General features: G+C 45.1%; 1 protein-coding gene across 5 annotated transcripts in view; it reads right to left on the bottom strand.

The window, feature by feature from the left end:
• CACNA2D3 (calcium voltage-gated channel auxiliary subunit alpha2delta 3) overlaps positions 1–22908 on the bottom strand; it is a 928576-nt gene that overhangs the window by 416418 nt on the left and 489250 nt on the right. For all 5 annotated transcript variants that reach the window (XR_643716.2, XR_643717.2, XM_003894282.2 and 2 more), the window contains 2 exons: positions 17819–17908; positions 11879–11992 (listed from right to left, as the gene is read on the bottom strand). Coding sequence is in view for 3 of the 5 variants with exons in the window: in XM_003894282.2 (XP_003894331.1) it covers positions 11879–11992; positions 17819–17908 (204 nt within the window). In the remaining 2 variants the exon portion in view is untranslated. The remainder of the gene's footprint in view (positions 1–11878; positions 11993–17818; positions 17909–22908) is intronic.

Below are 22908 nucleotides of genomic sequence, written 5' to 3' on the forward strand. Positions count from 1 at the left end.
TATTTCACTAATATAGACAGGCTCTTGTTTCTTGAAACTCATTTGAATTGATGAACATTAGTTATTACTTATCATTAATTAATGATACCAAATGGTCAAATATTTCTCAGTATATTTTGATAGATACCAGGAGTTCAGGTAAAATGGATACTGCACATATATTTATTCATGAAACAGGTGAAAAAGAAAAACCTGGGTATGTTTTGTAAATGCAGTAGAATACTTTAATCTTCTTCTAAGTCAACCAAAACACCGCATAAGACTAATCCATATTCAGGGATAAAAGAGCACCTTCTATTTCCCACATCCAAATCCATGCAGTACAACTATGTTTTAACTACAGCAGACAGATTTTAACAATGCGAGCGGTTGAAAATTATGGTAACGATGATGATGATATAGCCATCGTGGACTGTGCCTGCTGTGTGCCCAGCACTGAGCTAGGGAGCACATCATTTTGTTTAATTTTTAACAATACTGCCAGGTGTGTATAATTAGCCCCATTTTACAGATGGAGAAATTGTCAGCATCCAGACACTACCCTTTTTCCATTAGGCAGCACAGACCTCCCGCCCATACCCGCAAGAGCCCTACTCAATAGTCCGAGAGAAATAAAAACCTAGGAAATAAGAACGTGACATATCAGTAGATTGCAAATAATACAGAATTCATGCAGCAAGCGTCCAGTCATTACTGGATATTCCAGCCAGTAAGCTAACATGCCCAGGACCAAGCACACGTTGGACTGGGCTCTGTGAGGCTGGCCCTCCGGTTTGGGGCTGGCACTGGGGCTCTGCAAACCACGTTTTTGCTTCGTCAGCTGTTCCTGGCTAGGATCTGCCTGGTCTGGCCAATAAGGTCAATAGGAGGATGTTGCATCCACGGAGGAAGGAGATGGACCTTTCTGTTTGCTTCCCATTGGATTCTTATTCCGAACGCCTTCATCCTAGCAGGGTTTCTTCACTCCAGCATGGACAGCTCATTCCAGTAACAGTAAATTAATCTAGTTGGTAGCTCTCCCGACACTCACAGAATCAGTCTCATTGCATCTCCTTCAGGGACCCCAGAACTCCCTCCTAAAAAGTCTGATTCTCACCCTCACAGGACCCTCCTCTGAGCTCAGAGACCTTAGCACTTGCCAGCCGGCATGCCCTTCTGAGAGGTCTGGGTCCCAGCCTGATAGAGCTTCTCCTCCAAGCTTCTAAATTTTAATAACCTCTTTCTTTCCTCTGCCCCTCCTCCCATACCAACTATTGAGGTGGTGGCTGTTGCCTGCAATTGCTACTTCCAAGATAACCTAGAGTTCTCTTTTGTCCTTTCATCTCATCAAAACTTGACTTGCAATTTTTAACATTAAATTCTCTGTGTTCAAATAACTGGTAGGTGCCTGTCCCTAATTGGACCCTGCCCAATTCACTGGGAATATAATCACACTGAATGGCATTTCTAGACATGCTCCGACTTGGACAAACACTCTTTGCCAAGCCCCAGAAGGCACCCTAACTCCCTCATAACCAAAATATGGTCTATGAGCCACCTATGAACACAGATTCTGGGGTCCTGTCTGCAGAAAATGGAGCCCACGAATCACTTCTGGCAAGTCCCCCCACTGCCAACCCCTCGGTGATTCCAACGTGCTACAATTTGAGAGTAGTGGATATGGAGACAGCTGGATATGGATATGAAACTGGAGACTTCCAGTTTCATTGCTGTGAGCTCAGTGGCAAGGGACTTAAATCCTCTGAGCTCCCTCATGTGCAAAATAAGAATGCTACTGGAAGTGCTCCCCATTGGGTGGGGCTAAGCATTACAAAGTGAGCTAAAGCAACAGAGTGTCTGACTCTTCCCCAACACCAGGAGAGGAGGAGGCTTCCCTTAAGAGTGGCTACCTAGATAGCCATTTACTAGAGGATGGTGGGTGTCACCTGAAGAGAATGCACACTATCCTCCCACCTTCTTTCTGAGGTCAGCAGCACCTGGATGGAGCCCAAGGCCCCAATGCCAAGCCCAGGAAGAGAAACCGCATTTTCCACGACAGGGGAAGTACCACGTGTCTGTCTTGGGCCCCTAACATGAAGCGATTTTTCAATGGCTGGCAGCAGCCGTGCATCAGTGGCTTCATTCCTAACTTGTCATGTTCTTCTTGCTGGAGTCACAAGATGTCTAATATCAGCAGAAGTAACTAAAAATAAACCGGAGACAACGAACCATTTCAACTCCCCCTTCAGCTGCAGGGAGGACCTGCATGAGCTCTCACCACAGCGACTGAAAATGCCTTTTCCTGTCATGCCGTTGACTGACCATGAGAAATGAGTGTTCCTATTTTCTTGAGACAGCTTTAGGATTTATCACCCTTGAAAAAACACAGCAATGACACAAACTCACTCAAAACTTTTGGACCAAATGTGACTTCAGCCAGGGAAGGAGAAATAAAGAGGAAGAGGAAAGGAGGGAAAAAGAGAAGAGAGAAATGTCAGTACCCAAGAGACCCCTGGAATGAAATAGCAGTGAGAAATAGGAGCATCTTGGAGCATTCACAGAAGTGAAAGGGTCTACCACCTACACTCCCCACCCTTTTTAATCAATTGGGATGAGGAGAGTTAATACCATCAGTACATGCAGCCCAAGTCCATGTCTCCTATGCCAACTCCCTATACAGTTGCCAGAGAGCACTTCTGAAAACAGTCAGTTCACTCCTCTCCATTCAAAAGCCTCCCATATGTCAGGCATGGTGGCTCACACCTGTAATCCCAGCACTTTGGGAGGCCAAGGCAGGCGGATCACTTGAGGTCAGGAGTTCAAGACCAGCCTGACCAACATGATGAAACCCTGTCTCTACTAAAAATACAAAAATTAGCTGGGTGTGGTGGTGTCCGCCTATAACCCAAGCTATTTGGGAGGCTGAGACAGGAGAATCGCTTGACTCTGGGAGGCGGAGGTTGCAGTGAGCCATGATTATGTGACTACACTCCAGCCAGGATGACACAGTGAAACTTGGTCTCAAAAAAAAAAAAAAAAACCCTCCCATGGCTCCTCACTGCCCCCTTGGATCACACCCCAACATCTCATTGTGCCCACTGAAGCCCAGAGAAGTTGGCTGCTGCCTGTGCTGCCAGCCTCCCTATCACCCTGTTCCCATGTCCACTGGGCTCCAGCCATTTGCACTTCCTCCTGCTCCTCATACACATCCACCTTACTGTTCCCTCTGCCACGAATACCTTCCCCATCCAGCTCCTCTCCCTCACACATGCTCTCCTCCAAGAGGCTTGTCTTGACCACCCTGTCTAGGAGACCTGCTATTATCCATTCTCTGTCTCAGGTTCTTGTTTGTCTTGTTCAGAAGACTTATGATTAAATGATTTGATCTTTTCACTTGCTGGTTACCTGTGATCTGTTATTTGTCCTATGTGATTTCATGGGAGGTGTCTTAGCCCCCTACTTCTGGGCTTCATTACAATGGACTGCAAGACACAGAAGGCCCTCAATAAATACTTGTTGCATGAATGCATTACCCTAAGACGGCTACCTCCTTCCCTTTTTTCCCTCTGCCAGCAAAGAAAATGCTATGTAAAATGATTTGAAAGTCAGAAAAGAGAACAATGCAGTTTAATGGGGAAGAAAGAACAAAGCCTTCCTCCCAAATTGCTTAAGATGATTGAAAGGCTGGGTTCTTAAAAGAATAACCCCTGAATCAGCTCAGGAACTCTGGCCCTCAGAATGGCACATGCCCCATGGAAGGATCAGGAGAGAGGGGATTCCTGAACTTTAGAAAACAACCTCAGAGGCGCCAAGGCAGCGCTAAGCCTTCCAGCACCCCCAGAGGCCACTAGGGTAAGGCTGGATTGAGGCTTTATCCTCCAAGTTATACCGCGGGGGAGGCCTGGGGCACAAAACCCCCAAGTCAGCTCCTCCTCGGAGATGCATGTGACAACAGCCCAAAGGACAGTCACTTCCAACAAGGTTCCAAAAGTGCTCCAAGCCAGGTCCCCCAAGCCATTCCATGATCAAGGGCATCCCTTTATCCTCAAACCAAGAGCTGCTTCTGCCCTCCTTGCAGTCCCCACCAGGTCACCAGGATCCTCCAGCAGCCCTGAGCCTCTCACATGGCCTCAAAGCTACCATCCTTGCCTTTTTATTTTTTTCTCGAGATAACTGGAAATAAAACGCACAGTACACAGCACTGAAATCGCATTCACCTTTGACGTTCTCCTGTCCTTTTAGAAGAGGAAAATCATTTAATCACATCTAGAGAGCCTCATCCTGAGGCCCCACAATTTGCTGTCTGACTGTAGCCCCAGTGGGTTCTGAGATCACCGAGTTCCTGACATTCTGCAGACCCTCCTGTACTTGGGGGCGGAAGGCCAAAGAAATGGACTTACTGTCCCGATGACAATGTATAGCATGTGGACAGCTCTTCCTCTGACCTATGGTCATTTTACCTTGTTTAGCTCTCAAGATGTCTGCATCCTGCTTAAGGGTCTAGGCTCAGAATTTGAGTGCTGGAGTGGTCATTTCAGGTCCACCAAATGCAAGTAAGGAAATTCTGAATGTAGCCTCTTCATGCCTCAGTTTCCTCAACTGTGAAAGGCGATAACGATAGTATACCTCTCATGAGGTTTCTGTGAGAATTAGATACATATGGAGCATTTAGAACAGTCTCTGACACTCAGCAATCAGTAGGAATTAGCTATCATTAGTATTGTTTTATAAAGTGGGGTATAAGAAATTGGCTTAAAACATTCTCTCATTGAGGGCCAGGCACAGTGGCTCAGGCCTCTAATCCCAGCACCTGGGGAGGCTAGGCAGGTGAAACACTTGAGACCAGGAGTTCGAAACCAGCCTGGCCAACATGGTGAAACCCCATCTCTATTAAAAATATAAAAAGTAGGCCTGCCGTGATGGCTCACGCCTATAATTACAGCACTTTGGGAGGCCGAGGCAGGTGGATCACTTGAGGTCAGGAGTTCAAGACCAGCCTGGCCAATATGGTGAAACCCCATCTCTACTAAAAAATATAAAAATTAGCTGGGTGTGGTGGCACATGCCTGTAATCCCAGCTACTGGGGAGGCTGAGGCAGGAGAATCACCTGAACCCAGGAGGTGGAGGTTGCAGTGAGTCAAGAACATGCTGCCACTACACTCCAGCTTGGGCAACAGAGCAAGACTCTATTTAAAAAAAAAAAAAAATTATTGAGGAAAATTCAGGTTTAGGCAAATGAAGAGGAAGTAGAACATTCTAGTACTGCTTCTGTGGCTCAAATCAGAAGCAGGTGAGGGTCAGTTCATGCAGTGAAATCTAACAGGTGTGGATGGGTCACCATCCACCTGCACACCTAGGCAGTATGTCATTATTTTACCTACAGTAGAAACAAGTTAGCATGTGCTCTGTTATTTGACAGTTACAGATCAAATCCTCACTCTCTAAAGTGTAACACAAGGTAAAATAAGGGTTATTAATTTATGGATAGCTCAACTCTGCCCCCACAGTAACAGACAGTGTTATGGACTGAATGTGTCTCCCAAAGATTTGTATGTTGAAATCCTAGGCTGCATGATCATGGTATTAGGAGTTGGGGCTTTGGGGAAGTAATTAGAATTAGATGAGGTCATAAGGGTGGAGCCCTCATGAATGGGATTAATGTCCTTATAAGACTCACAAGAGAGCTTGCTTCCTCATTCGACTCAATGCCATGTGAGGGTACCACAAGAAGGCAGCAGTCTGCAACCCAAAAGAGGGGCCTCAAAAAGAACTTGACCATGCTGGCAACCTGATCTCAGACTTCCAGCCTCCAGGACTGTGAGCAATAAATTCCTGTTGTTTATAAGCCACCCAGTCATTGATATTTTGTCATAGCAACCCAAGCTGACTGAGATAGGGAGACTCTGATTTCCCAAGCCTCTGCAGAGGAAGCCTAATTCTTTCCAGGGTGTTTGTTCACTGTTACCACAGTGACCTGAAAGCTGTGAAATTCTGTCCTGTGTCCGTGTCACCACCAAAACCGGGTTCAAGGGGCAGTCAAGTCTAGCATTTATAAAGACCCTACATTCCAACGTTCCAGGCCAAGGCTGAGCAGCCTTGCAGCCTACTCTACCTCTAATCAACCCCATCACCATGTAAGATATCCCAGTCTTGATGGTAGCATTGATAGAGAAGCAAGGAGAGAGTGAAAGAAAAGAGAACTACTCATTACAGAAAAGGAGAAAGAGCTGGTAAACATTTTGGTAAGAGAAGCTACAGCATGAAAAGGAGTATTTGGCATCAAGTCTCCCAGCCCTCCATCATTTATTATCTGGCTAGTGTAACTGATACAGTTTGCATGTTTGCCCCCTACAAATCTCATGTTGGAATTTGACCACCAATGCTGGATGTGGGACCTGGTGGGAGGCGTTTGGGTCATAGGGGTGGATCCTCCATGATTGGCTTGGTGCTGCCCCATGGTAATGATTGAGTTCTCATTCTAATAGTTCATGCGAGAGCCGATTGTTAAAAACAGCCTGGCCCCACCCCTTTTCTCTCTCTTGCCTCCTCCTTTCTCACCACGTGACATACCTGCTCCTCCTTCACCTTCTGCCATTAGTGGAAACAGCATGAGGCCCTCACCAGAAGCAGAGGAGGTGCTGGCACCATACTTCTTGTACATCCAGCAGAACCATGTGCCCTATACACCACTTTTCTTTACAAATTACAACAACCACGGGTGTTCCTTTATGCTAATGCAGAATGGACTAACATAATCGTGTATTCAAGTAGAAAAAGCAGTGGAAAAATAGGGAGAAACCGTCATTACCATCTTCTGTTGAATTCAGCAGAGTCATGAAATTCTGAGGGTATCTCAATGACTTTCAGCAATACGCTGGTTGGTCTAAATTTTTCAAAGGCTCCTTTAAATCAGGGGTGGGAAAACATATTCTTAAAGGACTTGATAGTAAATTTTTTAGGCTTCACGGGCCATCTGGTCTTTGTCACAACTACTCAATTCTGCCATCAGCCATAGAAAATAGTAAACAAATGGGTGTGACTATGTCAAAATAATACCTTACTTATGGACGCTGAAATTTGAATTCTATATAATGTTTTCATGTCATGAAATATTGTTTCTTTGAACATTTAAAAATGTGAAAATCATTCATAACTCATAAGCTGCAAAAGCAGGCAATGGGCCAGATTTGGCACATGGACCACAGTTTGCCAACCTCTCCTTTAAATAACCTGGCTAATTATTTTCTTACTTATCCGGCTATTGCCGCTCTGTCTTGTGCATCAGGGGGAGGTAATGATAAATAATTCCATGATTTTTCCTTTTTTTAGTTCACTTGGAAGAGCAACTACATAGATGGTGGGCATAGCCATTTTTCTAATTTAAGTGAATGCAGCTTTATTTCTTGAGCAGGTCCTGGAACGAGTTCCTCTCATATTGGAGTTCATATTTTATTCCAAGTGTGTAAGAGCTGCTGTTAAGTCATAACCAATGGATATTAGGCAAAAGTAAATGGCATCCAATAAATGAATAAATAACTCCTCATTTCTGTTCTCAGAAATGAAATACTGGCAAGGGACACATTGCATAAGCAATCATGATGCTGCCTTCATAGGCTCACAGTTAAATCACCAATAATGCATTCCTTCTTCCAACTCACTCTAAAATGCTTTATTAAGCAGTTGCTTGGAGGAAGGCCCTGTTGGATGGTAAGCAGCTTTTACAAATGACACTCACAAATGCTCCCCTGGTCTGTTCACCAACTTCCTTCTGCTTTCCCTTTCTTGGAACCCAGCTGCTACACTGTAAGGTAATCCAGGCTACTGTACTGAGGACAGTGGACACACAGGGTTGCCCTGGAGAATAAGACACCACACGGAGAGAAAGCCCATGGAGAGGAGAACTGAGGCAGACAGTCAAGCTCCTAGCTCCACCAGGTACCCCATCTGACACCACGTGAAATAGAACCACCACCTAGTTAACCCACAGAATCACAAGAAATAATAAATTATTGTTATTTTAAGCCACTAGATTTGGGGATGCTTTATAGCATTGCTATGTAAGTTATTTCCTTCCCTTTCTCCCTTTTCCTTGCTTTTTGTATTAGTTTTCTACTGCTACATAACAAATGACCACAAATGTAGTGGCTTAAAACAGCACAGTTATTATTATCTCACAGTTTCTGTGGGTCAGGAGTTGGGGCACAAACAAGCTGGGTCCTCTGCTCATGATCCTAGAAGTCTGCAATCAAGGTACTAACTGGGCTGTATTTTCATCTGCAGGCTTGATTGGGGAAGAATTTGCCTCCAAGCTCACCTAGATTATTGGCAGAATTCATTTCTTTTCGCTACAAGACTGAGGGTCCAGGCTTTTTTTGGCTGTCAGCTGGAGGCCAGTCTCACATTAAAGGCTGCCTATAGTATCACACTATCAGGGAGAGTCTCTTTGCCCTCGTGCAGGGTCCAGTTCCTCTTTCCAGGACTCTCAATTAAATAAGTCCCACCCAGGAGTGTAAATTAGTTCAACCATTGTGGAAGACAGTGTGGTGATTCCTCAAAGACCTAGAGGCAGAAATACCATTTGACCCAGCAATCCCATTACTGGGTATATGCCCAAAGGAATATAAATCATTCTATTATAAAGATACAAGCATGGGTATGTTCACTGCAGCACTATTTACAATAGCAAAGTCATGGAATTGACCTAAATGCCCATCAGTGATAGACTGGATAAAGAAAATGTGGTACATATACCACTGAGCAGCCATAAAAAGGAATAAGATCACATCTTTTGGAGGGACATGGTTAGAGCTGGAAGCCATTATCCTCAGCAAACTAATGCAGGAACAGAAAACCAAACACCGCATGTTCCCACTTATAAGTGGGACCTGAATGATGAGAACACATAGACACATGGAGGCAAACAACACATACTAGGCACCTTTGTGGGGTGGGAGAGCATCAGGAAGAATTGCTAATGGATGCTGGGCTTAATGCCTGGGTAATAGTATGATCTGTACAGTAAACCACCATGGCACATGTTTACCTATATAAAAAACCTGCACAATCTGAACATATACCCCAGAACTTAAAAGATTGAGAGAGAGAGAGAGAGAGAGAGAGGAAGGGGGGCGGGGGTGGGAGAGAGAGACAGAGAGAAAAGAAAGAAAGAAAGCACACCCAAGATAATATCCCTTCTGATTAACTAAAAAATCAGCTGACTTGAAACAAAACCCTTCACCTATATGAGATTCCATCGGTTAAAAGCCACAGATCCTGTAGATTTAAAAACAAGCCACAGGTCCTGCCCACACAGAAGGTGAACAGATTACACAGGACATAAACACTAGGGGGAAGGGCTCAGGCAGGTACCCTAGGCCCTCTACGCCACACTTCTTGGCAGGATGGGATATAGTGAAAGGCAGTAGGATTGCTCAGAAGTAGAGAACCTGTTCTCTTGGACTCACCAAAGAATGAAGATGAAAGACAGGTCCAGAAACAATTATCGTATTGGACACAAAGCTATACTTCCTTAAGACAGTTCCTAGGGAGTTTTGAGTTTAGGGCTCAGGCAAGGACAAATGGCCTCTGGCTGGAGGAGAAGAGGGAAGGCTCAGGGCAAACCTAAAAGAAGGGAACAAATCCCCAGAGGCTGGGGAACAGCAAGTACCTGTTCCCCTAGAGCAGTGGTCAGGAACTCCACACCTGTGGGAGGGAAACCATATGAGTGAAGTGGGCTGACAGGAAATGAAGAGTGGTGATGAGGGTCACGTTCAAAGGACACATGCATTTGCTGCCTAATGGGGACAGCTGCTGCTCAGCTCCATCAGCAGCCCTGTCACATAGGAATGTTGGCCCCAAAGTGGCAGGTGTAACCCCTTATGAGAGAAACTACAACTTTAAAATGTTATAGAATAATGACATGGTTTGGCTCTGTGTCCCCACCCAAATCTCATCTTGAATTGTAATCCCCAGATGTTGAGTGAGTTACCTGGTGGGAGGTGATGAGATCATGGGAGCAGTTCTCATGATAGTGAGTGAATTCTCATGAGATTCGATGGTTTTATAAGAGGCTCTTCCCCTTTCACTCACTCTCTCACCTGCCACCATGTAAGATGTGCCTGCTTCCCCTTCTGCCATGATTGTAAGTTTCCTGAGGCCTCTCCAGCCATGTACAACTGTGAGTCAATTAAACCTCTTTTCTTTATAAATTACCCACTCTCAGGCAGTTCTTTATAGCAGTGTGAAAATGGACTAATACAAATATCTTGACTTTTAATACTGATTGGTAATTGACAGTTTTTAAGACAGAATATGAACCAAGAAACACACACCTGTGCACTGAATTTAGCTGAGGAAATGGGTCCTTGTAAAAGTCAATAGAGGGCAGCAATATGGCAAAGCCTGCTGAGTATCCAAACCCTACTCTTTGGGCTATTTCTTGTGGCAGTAGTTCCACAAGTGTGGTTCCCCACCAGTAGCCTCGGCAGCACTCAGGAACTAGTTAGAAATGCAAACTCTCAGCCTCACTCAGATCTACTGCATCAGCAGTTGTAGAGGAACAAGTCCTCTGGGTGATCCTGAAGCTCACTCAAGTTTGAGAACTACTGTTTTATAGGAATCACATTCTAGCCTTGAGATCATTTTTCTCTCTCCTGAATTCATTTCCCGATTTTACAGTCTTGAAGATTGTCAATTACAGCATGGTACAATTCTCTACTGAATAGCTAACATTCAAAATAATGGAGAAAGATGACTGCTCAGACATTGCTCATCATCTGACTTTAACACAATGCTGAATCATATTGGGTTTTTATGTGAGTTTATTACCTGCACCCTCACATGGAAGTTCATAAAGAAGAGAATGTATATGTGTGAGAATGTCGTGGAACTCTCCAGACAAGTTCTGACAATGGTGGCGAACAGCAGTGGGGGATAGAGAGAAGTTTCTGGGTGGTAATGGGGGCCGTGGGAGGAACTATACAAACACATTATGTAAAGGAGAGGCCTGTAGGGCTACCATGGCCGATTTCACCATTCAATTCTGCATGTGGGGCTCAACATGCAGCTCTGCCTCGAGGGAAAATAAAAATAAAAAAAAGCACAGCCCAATATGGATGAAGCACACTTCACAATGCATCTTTTCACGGAATAAGTCCCATATGTCTTTATAAGTTTCTTCTCTCCTCCAAAAGTTTCATTTTTGAAGACAAGAAAAGCCAGTATTCAGTTTTGGTCAACCAAAAAACACAAGGCTGAGAAACCATAGTGTTTGGGTGAGGGAGAAAGGACAAGATGGAGGAAGGTGAACAAGAAGGCACAATCCATGTTGCTTCCGGGTTCTTCCTCACCAACTTTCCCGTGCGCGGGAAAATGCAGCCCACGCCCGGGAAGATGCAGATCAACCGAGCATGCGCCAGGTGACATCAATCCGAAGAGATCGAAACTTACCCGGCCACGCCTATGGAGACGCCCCTATCACACCCTTATCCCGCACACTGCCCTCCCCCTTCCAGTACCAATGCATAAAAGTCCGCTGCCGGCAGGAGCCGGTGTGACTTCTTCGGCCCCTCCTACTTGTGGACCGGAGAACATCACCCGAGAGCGCCAGCGTGACTTCCCTGGCCCCATACCTGAGGACCAGAGAACCTCCCCGGAGAGTGTGTGCATATTTGCAAAAAAAGACTGCTGCTTTCTTATGTACTTTGGCCTCATGTTTAATTATTTAGCTCTCCTAAATTAAGTATTAAATTAAGACAATTATTAAATTAAATTAAATTAAGACACATAGATCATTATGAGATTAAGTCTACATGGGGCAAATATTCATGGACAAGCTGGAGATTACAGTAAAGATTCTCAATGGAGTCCACTGCACAGACAGGATCAGCATCAACTTACCTTTCGATCTGGCCAATTGTATTTTGCAAAGATTGTATCGTAGGTGTCCACCGCCCCATCAGTTATGAGCATGATGGCCTGACTGCAGATACTTCCTTGTCCCGTGTGGTTGAACTAGGGAAAGAAATAAGTTCAAAATGGTATACACATCAGATAATTCTGTGTATCAGTGAAAAATCAGAGACATGAGGCCTTGGGCTAAAGAAGCCTTTTAAAATAAGAGCACACTGTCCACCACCAAAACAACCTACACAAAAAGTCTTTCCACACAGATCACCGTATTTGCTCTGACAAATTGGATCTTCAAGCCAAAAATAAAATTCTAAGCCCTCCAACCAACCGAACAGACCTTACTGTTGGCCAAGGGAATCCCAAAGAAATCTGAACAAGCACTTCAGTCCATGCCAGGAAGTGGGGGATGGGTCAGACATGCCTGGCTATACCCTCTCTCTTTGGAGTTTTGGGAGAACTGATCAGCACTAATGTTAAAATCACAATCATAAGACTGACAAAACAGACCCTTTGTAGCAATCTGACTCTGGCATAGCATTAAAAGGCAGATAGCAGGCCCTGAAGGAAATCAAGGTATTTTACTCCAAAATATATTTATTTAACTTATTTGGAAATGGCCCTATAAAGTCTTCTCCTGGGGGGGATATTTGCATTCTCTAGAGAATCTCCTTCTCTTTCTAGGTCTTTTCCTAATCCAGGAGAGATTTAACTAAGAGTTTAACACCTTTTAAGGTCTGAAAAGAGATATTTGCCATCTATTCTCACTTAGAGGCTTCATCTACATAACAAAACGCTGGCTTCCACACCCCTCTTAACTCAAGGATTTCTTCCTGCTGACTTCAACTCTTTATGCAAAGCTTAATTCTTTCAACCAACTGCCAGTCAGAAATCTCTGAATCCACCTATGACCTGTAAGTGCCCCCTACCCCTTTGAAATGTCTTGCCTTTCCAGGCTGAACCAATGTATACTTTACATGTATTATGTCTTTGCCTGTAACTTCTGTCTCCCTTAAATGTATAAAACCAAGCTGTAACATGACGACAACTTAGGCATATGTTCTCAGGAACCCTTGAGACTGTACCCCAGGACATGGTCATTTTCCTTACTGCAGAAGAAAAAACAGCCTTGTAGCCTGGTCTCATCAACAGGTTGTTCTGGAGATGTCCTGGGAAGACTGCATTAAACACAGCCTTCGCACCATTAAATAAATCCAGCAACAAGCCAAGGCATAAAAGTAATCTATGCTTCAGGTCACAGAAGCTTCAGAGGGGGAGAAAAACCCCAGAATGCTCTAGGGCCATCATTGTTCATGAACTCATTTGAAAATATCCTGGAAAAATTTTCCCAAACACATGGAAAGAAAGAGAGGAGAAAAGAAGCTATCTGAATAATGCGGACTCGAATAAAGAGCTGCCAGGAGCTGTTTATTTAAAAACATTACTTTCCTCTCTGGTTGAGTCCCTGGTATTCTCTGCTGCAATCTGTAGTTGGTGAATTTTGAAGAATGCAATTAAATTCAAATGCTTTGATGAGTAATATCTTTTCTCTTCATATTTGTCTAAAACTTTTTTTTTATTGAATAGCGAGACTGATGAAAGTGTTTTCCATAATAATAACAATGACAAGGGCCTGATGATGAACTACAATTAGCTCAGTGATTCATCAGTTAGCAGTGAAATTTTCAATGCATCCTGACATTTAGAGCATTTGGTTGTGATTAACAGTCTTTGAAATGTCACCGAATTTTATTTAATTGGCTAAGAAAAAATTTTAAAAGGTAATCACTGCAAAGATCACATTCATCGCCAAAAACGATAATTGCAGTTGTCACATGACAAGGTAGATGCTAACTACTGTAGCAAACTGGCTCTGTGTTCTGACAGAATCTAATGAATGCAGCAGAGATCAATAGCTCGAAGGGGCTTAGAAGTTTATTTGAATGCTCCTTTCAAAGCCATTTGTATCAACAACTGCAAGCCTTTAAGTCATCTAAGCAAATACCGAAACTGAAATGCAGGTAACTGTAAGACAGAATTAACTCCATTTAATTATAGTAACCTCTGAACCATTCTAAGCTCCAGCCACAATCACAATTTTAAGCACGTGCGCGTGTGTGTGCGTGTGCATGTGTGTTAGAGAAGTAACTTTTTATTTCATATTGACTTGCAAAGGCAGGCCTAATACACGGGAAGATAATAATATCACTTAAAGGTCATATTGATGAAGTAGAAAATATTAATAGATAAAGCTTCATTTTCATGGGAGATTAACCACCTCTGTGTTTGTCAAAGAGTTTAGCTATTTAAAAGCCCACTGGCAAGAAATGATATGAAATGTTTTGCCCTATGAGATAAATGTGCACTCAAACAAATATAGTGCTAACCACCAACCAATCTCAAGCAGTGACATTTTGTAACATTTATCGTTGTGTTTTTTTTTGTTTTTTTTTTTGATGGAGTCTCACTCTGTCACCCAGGCTGGAATGCAGTGGCATGATCCCGGCTCACTGCAACCTCTGCCTCCCAGGTTCAAGCGATTCTCCTGCCTCAGTCTCCCGAATAGCTGGGATTACAGGCGCCTGCCACCACGCCTGACTCATTCTTTTGTATTTTTAGTAAAGACGGGATTTCATCATGTTGGCCAGGCTGGTCTCGAACCCCTGACCTCTGGTGATCCACCCACCTCGACCTCCCAAAGTGCTGCGATTACAGGTGTGAGCCATCGCGCCTGGCCTATTGTGTTTTTTAAAAAACATTTATTCTGCTTTTTGCTTTCCAAGATCTACATTCAGCTTATCTGGTTATCTGACTGACCAGACTCCAGAGGTGTTTTTACAAGGGTATGGAGGGTTTTCCTGTTCAAAAATGCTTCCTTCACAAAGATTCAGGGTAAAAAAAGTCCACTAGGTGTTGGTGATTTCTCTCAGTCTTAGTAGTCCCTGTGAAAGTGTGAATACACCTTCTTGGAGTATATAATGATATTATGCCCCAAAATATAGCTGGTGAGCTGTAACTTCTAGAAGATGCCAATACGGAGATGATGATATGATATAAAGTGTTCCTGGGTTAGTAAGTGTGGGTAAACACATTTTTAAAAGTTTGTTCACTGCAGGACTTCTCAAGGCCTTTGATATGCACAAGTAGCTTGTGAGTCTGCAAGAGAAGGATGGCATCTCCCCACCTTGACCACAACCCCCATGTGGGAGTACCTTGGCAGGGCAGCATTAAACTGGGCATGCTATGGGAAATAGTGTCTTAGAGGGGTCTGAGAACAAGGGTGATAGATGGAAGGGATAGACAGAGAAAGGGTACCAGGGCAAGGAACAGAAAACAGAGGAAGATGAAGGGCAGCAGATACTCCTGAGGACTTGGGCAAGGAGAACCAAAGCATTTGTAGTGGGAGCTGTGTCTAGAGACCTGGGGTCTCAGTGGTCACAGCGGGCACTTCTCACCCAGCTCAGCACTGCTGAACGGGATCCAGGTCCTGCCTCATCAGGCTGATTCTCAACCCCAGGAGAAAGGGACCACCAGGCCCGCCTCATGGGTGTGTGACATGCACAGCTGCACAAGATCACACTGAGAAAGCTCCACACGTCGTTCAACGTTTTGCTGCCATTACGTTAAAATTCTCAATCACTTTCAACAAGAAATCCTGCATTTTCATTTTGCATGGGGCCTTGCAATTTACATGGCCAGTGCAGGGCAATTTCTATCCCCATTATACGGATGAAGAAAATAAGGGTGAGACTGAATCACACTTTTGCTACACAGCAAACTCTGGCTGAGTCAGGCTTCTCAGCCCAGCCTGCTTTACTCCAGGGACCACAGACTTAACCATACAACCATCTCCTAACCCTTTCTCTTTCACCACTTAGGCCAGAGAACAGGGAAACGGAAATTCACTGCAGGGCAGCCTTCCAAACAAGGGACTCCACAGGTCAGAGAAGTCTCCCCCGGCTCTGACCACTAGGTTTTTGAGATAAAATGAAAGTGATTTGTCAAATTGTGACAAGTCTTTTCAATATCACTACCTGAAAAGAGCCTGCTGAGATGCAGAGACCCAAGCCCTAAGAAGGCACCTGCCCAGGTTTCAAACCAGAATTTAAAGTGCAGCCTAGTCCTCTGTCCTGGCCGGCTGTGTCACTAAAACTATTACTTTGCTGTCAACAGAGAGGTACTGTCCAAAACACGGACTCTTACCTAAGTGTTTACATCTTGTAGCCAACAGCCCCTTGGAGCTCATGAGGTGACAGGGGCTTTGAATTTGTACTAAGGAAGTTGACTTGGCACCTTCTCTCCTTACTTTTCTCTTCTTCCCTGCAGTCATGACACTGGCTCAGGACTGAGATCTAAATAGTCATCTTCATGGCAACAGGTATTATTGGTAAAACAGAGTCTAGAAATTAGGGCCTAGCCTTTCTTGAGAGGCCAGTATAGCTGAGCAGTGAAAACTCAAGTTTTGGAGTCAGGCGTAACTAACCCACAATACAAGTTGTGCACTGTGGAGTGAATGACTCACCTTCCTGGGCCTCTGCCTGCTCACCTGCAAAATGACAACAGCCTGACCTACAGAGCCGCCTGGAGACCAACAGCAGCAAGGCCTTGGGAGCCTCTGCTGGTCTCCCAGCTCCTGCTTGACACCTCAAGGTGATGTTGCTCCATGTAGTGCCTGTTTGTTCTCAGACTATCCCATGCCTTCTTCCTGCAAACCACAGCTCTCAAGCTCCCCAACAGTTTTGACAAGGATCATACAAAGGGGAAAGGAAGCAAGGAAGGAATCAAGGTATTTCTAAGCAATTTCTGTACACTCTCAGGGGATAGGCATTTTCTGGCTATAACTGTGTCTCCTCCATAGTTCCAGCTTCCACAGGTCAGATCCTTCCCTCTATGGTCACAGTTCTTCTTGGGTAGCCTCCTCCCCAGTTCTGTTCCTATTTGAATGGCCACAGTGACTCGGCTCTGATGTCACCCCTCCTGCCTGTTGTACCCCCTGCCCTAGAGAGGAGATGCCTCCTGCTGATGCTAATCTGTGGATTGCTTCATTCTCTGGTTTCTCAGCTTTTCCATCCCCCCTTAGGCCATCAATTGCCTGAATTAAACTCCTACTATTTAAAATACCTTGAGTGGTTTTTATTTTTCTGCTTCTTAACATCTTCATTGCTATCTCCCTAGTCCAAGTCACCATTTTCTTTACCCAGATAACTTAATGTCCTTGCCCTCCTATAGTTGCTTCTAAATACAGCAGCCTGAAAAATGCTATTGAGTTCAAGATTATGTCATTCTTTGCCTAGACCCCCCAGTGGCTTTCCACTCCACACAGAGTCAAAGCCCTCATTAGTGTCTCTACGACGCTACTCAATTTGGCTCCTGCTGCTTCCATGGTTTCATACCCTAGCACTCTCTCTTCCCCACTCTGCTCTGGTTTGACCTCACTGGCTGGCACCTGGTTCCCTAGGTGACTTAAATGGCCAGCCAATCTCACTCTCCCATCCCATGCCTGCAGATCTGCTCAGTGTCAGCCACAGCTGGCCCACATTTTATTATATATATATATTTTATTTATTTTTTTTTTTGAGAAGGTGTCTCCCTCTGTAGCCCAGGCTGGAGTGCAGTGGCACAATCTTGGCTCACTGCAAGCTCCGCCTCCTGAGTTCACACCATTCTCCTGCCTCAGCCTCCTGAGTAGCTGGGACTACAGGCACCTGCTACCATGCCCAGCTAATTTTTTGTATTTTTAGAAGAGACGGGGTTTCACTGTGTTAACCAGGATGGTCTCGATCTCCTGACCTCGTGATCCACCCACCTCAGCCTCCCAAAGTGTTGGGATTACAGGCCTGAGCCACAACGCCCAGCCTGGCCCACAATTTTTTAAAACAACATCCATCTATTCTCCAGGGGATGGGAAAGGCAAATCAAAGAGGAACTTACATCACTCAGAATGTTGAAGGCCTCATTCAGAGCTATATCCAACATTCCAATTCCTTTGGCAAAAAGTTTGTCCAGATGCTCCCTGAAGTGCTGAAACAACAAAGCAGAAAATCCATTAGTGTCTGTCCTGCTAAGTGAAACACCAACCTTGAATGAATTAGATGTATGCCATGGCAAGACCAATGATTCTCAGATCCAACCAGTCATAATTTACTTTTTCCTTCTACATTCAAAACATAAGAACTTACTCAATGTAAAATTCACCTTCAATATTCATGGTTTAGCTTCAGTTACAGTTTAGGAAGAAAATCAGTTGAACTCTGGTGAAAAGTATTTAATTCATCTAAAACTGCCACTTTCCTCTCCAGTTTCATTGTTGGTGACTCTTTTCCTCTCCTACCCCTACTCTCCCACTCCTGATCACATTTAGGATTCTGCATATGCACCCCTCCACTGGGAACCCACTCTCAATCCATTCTCTGGCTCTCCTGCCACACTCTCTCCCATCCACTTTTCAAATCTCATATGGCCATAACCCTCTTCTCAGACCACTAGCCTCTGCGACTAGCCTAGAATGCTTCCTTTGTGACTCCATGCTGCCATCAGGTACTCAGATCCACCTTTCACTGAGCACTGCATAATTAAACTCTGTCGCCACCCAAGACTGTGACATTTCTTAAGATACAGCATCACTCTGTCTTCATGTCTACCATAGTATGATACACACAGAAAGTTCTCAGTAGATAGCTCTAAGGAGCAGTGATAAAGACTGGATGAAAACATGAAAACTACGATTATAACAAGAGAGACACAGGCTAGAAATCCAGAAGAGCTCCAAGGAATAAGGAGAACGGGAGTGAGGTTCTTCCAGAGTAGGCCCTAAGACCCTTCTGGCTCTGCAGAAGCTCAGCATCAGCTGGAGATTAAAGGGGACAAAAGAAAGTAAATGCGAAACCCCACACATTTCTGTTTCCCGACAAAGGTGCAAGAGCGAATTCAGGCTCATGCCCAGGAACAGGTCAGTGCACACAATGCATGTCCAGGAATACATGCATGTATGAGTGACCCAAAAGCTCATACCCAAAGCCCACACCCACGGTGGCACCACGGCCTGGCTTTGCTTTCCAGTCACTGCATTCTGAACCCCTTGCTTTTTCTATTGAAATGGATTATTCTCTCCCCAAAGGCATCCCCACTTTTATCCGCTGGGGAAACTGGCTGGAGGAGTCACCAGGAGGGAGAGGAGCAGGAAGAACGAGCTCATGGAAAATATCGACCTATGATTTACTTGCTAAGGAGGGCTTTCTTTCTCTTACCACGCCCTAAGACCCAACAATGCCCCAAGCATGCCATCAGCACTCAGATGGTGAAACCCATTCATGATGTGTCTAACGGGCCACACTGCCTTAGGACCCCCAAAATGATCATGGAATCAAAATGGATCATAGACACAAATCTTAGGGCATGCTGATTGTTCTAAGATGCTGTTCTGTCTCTCCCTGGGTCCCCTTAGAAGCAGTAGGAGCCCCCAGTCATTGAGATGGACAGAAGATCTGCCAGCAAGATGGTGCCAATGTGAACTCCAAAGGTTGGGTGGGTTCTTCATGGTAAAAAGGTTTGAATGACACCTGGGCCTAACATGAATTGAGGCTGAATTTGAAACTGGTGGCTCACCTCGGGCACATATACAACCCACAAGACCCTCTTCCCTGGCCCGCTCCACTTTCATAGCAACCTTGCTTGCCCTCTGGCCCATCAGAGCAGCCACCATTATTGAAGCCTGCCTGGTGTTAGGCCCTTAAAAAAATACAGTGCAACTGAGTCTTCATGACAATCATGTGAGGTTCCATCATGCCACTTTACAGATAGAGAGACTGAGGCTGAGAACTGTGTCCAAATACACACACCACCTAGTTGCCTGGCCCAGGTTTCAATCCAGGTCAGCTTCACCTACTCTAATGCCCTTCTTCTTTCTGCTGTATACCTGTTGTTTCTCTAAATGAGCAAAATAAAAGTTGTGGGTTTTTTTTTTTTTTTTTTTTTTTTGAGCATCTTGTATGCCAGGCACTTGCCATGGGCTTGACATGTACCTGGGCAGTCTGGCTCCAGAATGCTCACTTTAATCTCTGCTCCTGGGTGGGAGCTAAGTCTTCAGGGGATGATCAAATGGCTTGAGTGATGGAGGAGGGGAATGCTGAGGGCCAGGGAACTAGGCAAACCTCAGGGCCAGGAGCCAAGCTTTGTGCTTCTCTTTTCTTCCTGCCCAGTTCTCAAGGCCCATCAGGATGCCAAGTGCATGGCAGGTCCTCCAGGAATGCTTGGTGAACAAATCTAGGCAATTAACCGAGTCTAAGGAAGCCAGGCATCCCAGCTGCAGTTGGGCAGGAGGGGAGTCTGCCTTCATCAACAACCATCCCCCCGTGGAAATCAGGATTGTGACCACCGTGAGGACTCAGGCTCTGAAAGTGTCAACTCGCGGTGGTCCCCACACCCTCCTGCACCCACCTAGGGATATGGAGCATGATGAAACACCTATCACACAGCTCACTGAGGGGCTGGTCATTAACTGGCCCTAGATTCACAAAGCTGTGGCCAGACTCTGCCTTTACAAGTTTATTCTATTTGCCTGATGTCATTTCCGCCAAATGCCTTTAATTGTACTCAGTCATGCAAGTTAACACAGCATTTTTTCTTTTTTCTTTTTTTTTTTTTTTTAGACAGAATAGTCTCACTCTGTCACCCAGGCTGGAGTGCAGTGGCGTGACCTTGACTCACTGCAAACTCCGCCTCACGGGTTCACACCATCTTCCTGCCTCAGCCTCCAGAGTAGCTGGGACTACAGGCGCCCACCACCATGCCCGGCTAATTTTTTGTATTTTTAGTAGAGACGGGGTTTCACCATGTTGGCCAGGATGGTCTCAATCTCCTGACCTTGTAATCTGCCCGTCTCGGCCTCCCAAAGTGCTGGGATTATAGGTGTGAGCCACCAGGCCCAGCCTACACAGCATTTTTTAAAATAACCTGCACAATATTTAATTTTTCTTTTCATCTATGTGTAGCTTAAGTGGCACTTCAGGCAATGGTTGATTTTTTACAGTTGGACATTTAGATCAAATGTAACAACATGTTATGGAGTTCCCCTTAATTAGCTTTTATAACAACATCAGTTGTGAATTTGATTCTTCCTGGTACATATATTAGATGGAAAAACTATTTTCTCAAGTTAAGGACTCCCAAATGATGCCACCGATAAAGGACTCTCTGTATTCCTTTCTCTCTCCTCTCTCTCTCATGTCCAAACTCCCTCTTCTCCTCCTCCACACCCTGACCCAGATCACCAACCTCGTCTTCGGAGCTGCATTTAGCCCTCTGCCCAACTCTCCTACACAAAACCAGCTCTTGTCTCCCAGGGAACTATCTCCCATGATGTGTCCTCCATTAAGAGCTGCTCTGTCCACTTAGGTAGCCTTGAGCCACACGTAGAACTTACATTTAAATTTAATTATCAATAAAATTACCTAACATTAAAAATACAGTCCCCAGTAGTGCTAACCTCATTTCAAGTGCTCATTAGCCACATTTGGCTGGTGGCTACTGCACTGGACACTGCCAATTAATGAACATGGCCATCACTGCAGAAAGTGCGACTGGACTGCACTGACCCAGAGACAGGGGTTAAAATGGACCTTCCTTCCCTCAAGCCATGGACTAATGGTGAGTCAGAGGAAGGTCTAAGGCCTGGACCCAGGGACATGTGCGAGTTTTGCCTGCCCAGCATCAATTCCCCTTCTTCTGATTTTCCTTCTCTTCCACCAACCCATAATTCACATGATTTGAGAGAAGCTAATGTCTCTCTCCCTCCCACCCTCCCAAATCAAGAAGTGGGACGATTTATCAGACCTTTCCAGTCTATGAATTCCACCCCAAGGGCCACAGTTGTGCACGGGCAGTGAGCCAATTCCTGGACTTCTGCTGGCATGTGGGAGGAAGGACTCTCTCTTTCCATGTGGATTGCTGAGAGGAAGCCTAGGGCTGCCAGCAGTCATCCTGCCACGGCACAGGAGGTACTCACCTGAATGAAGGTAACAGCCGCCGAGAGCAAAGCCCACATGGAGAAGCCAGGACAGGATGGCGACAACAAGGCTTGAGCCCCTAGATCCAGGCATGTCTGGCCTTTTAGGTAAGTGAACCAATACTTTTGCTCCTCTGCTTAACCAGTTTTAGCTGATGTGGGCCACTTAATTGAAAGATCCCTTATGATTACCACAACTAAACCAATGACCCTGGCTGCCGAAACCATACCTCATGAAAGCTTCCCCTGCACTAAAATGATCTTCCTCTTCTCCTCTATGCCCCTCTTCCCCTTCTTAATCACAGCCATTATACGGTGCGATCCGTTTACCGCACCTGTGCTAGACTGTACACAGCACTTTATACACAGCAGGCTCTCAGTGCTCAAGGCTTTAACAGCCGGTGCTTTGACGACCCATGGCACGGAGGAATTTGTGATTTTGCTGATGATCAACCCCAACCATGTGCACCCCAAGGGTCGTGTCCGGAAGTGAAGGAAGGGGCCTGACTGACTGCCCTGCATCATCTTCATCACTACAGATTTCTTTTTCTCTACTCCCAGTTGTGGTCATTGTAAGATCCAGAAATTGTTATGTTTACTGCCATCATATCATTGCTATTGTGTGGAGGCAATTGGTATACACGCCCTATGAACTCAGGTTTAAAAAAAAAAAAAAAAACTGGCCGGCGCGGTGGCTCACGCCTATAATCCCAGCACTTTGGGAGGCCGAGGCAGGCAGATCATGAGGTTAAAAGATCGCAACCATCCTGGCTAATACAGTGAAACCCCATCTCTACTAAAAATACAAAAAAAAAAAATTAGCCAGGCGTGGTGGCGGACGCCTGTAGTCCCGGCCACTTGGGAGGCTGAGGCAGGAGAATGGCATGAACCCATGAGGTCGAGCTTGCAGTGAGCCAAGATTGAACCACTGCATTCCAGCCTGGGTGACAGAGTGAGAGTCCATCTCAAAACAAACAAACAAACAAACAAAAAACTGAACTGGGGGTCAGGAGACTGA

This window comes from Papio anubis, chromosome 2, assembly GCF_008728515.1.
Source record: "Papio anubis isolate 15944 chromosome 2, Panubis1.0, whole genome shotgun sequence".
Classification (NCBI taxonomy): Eukaryota; Metazoa; Chordata; class Mammalia; order Primates; family Cercopithecidae; genus Papio; species Papio anubis.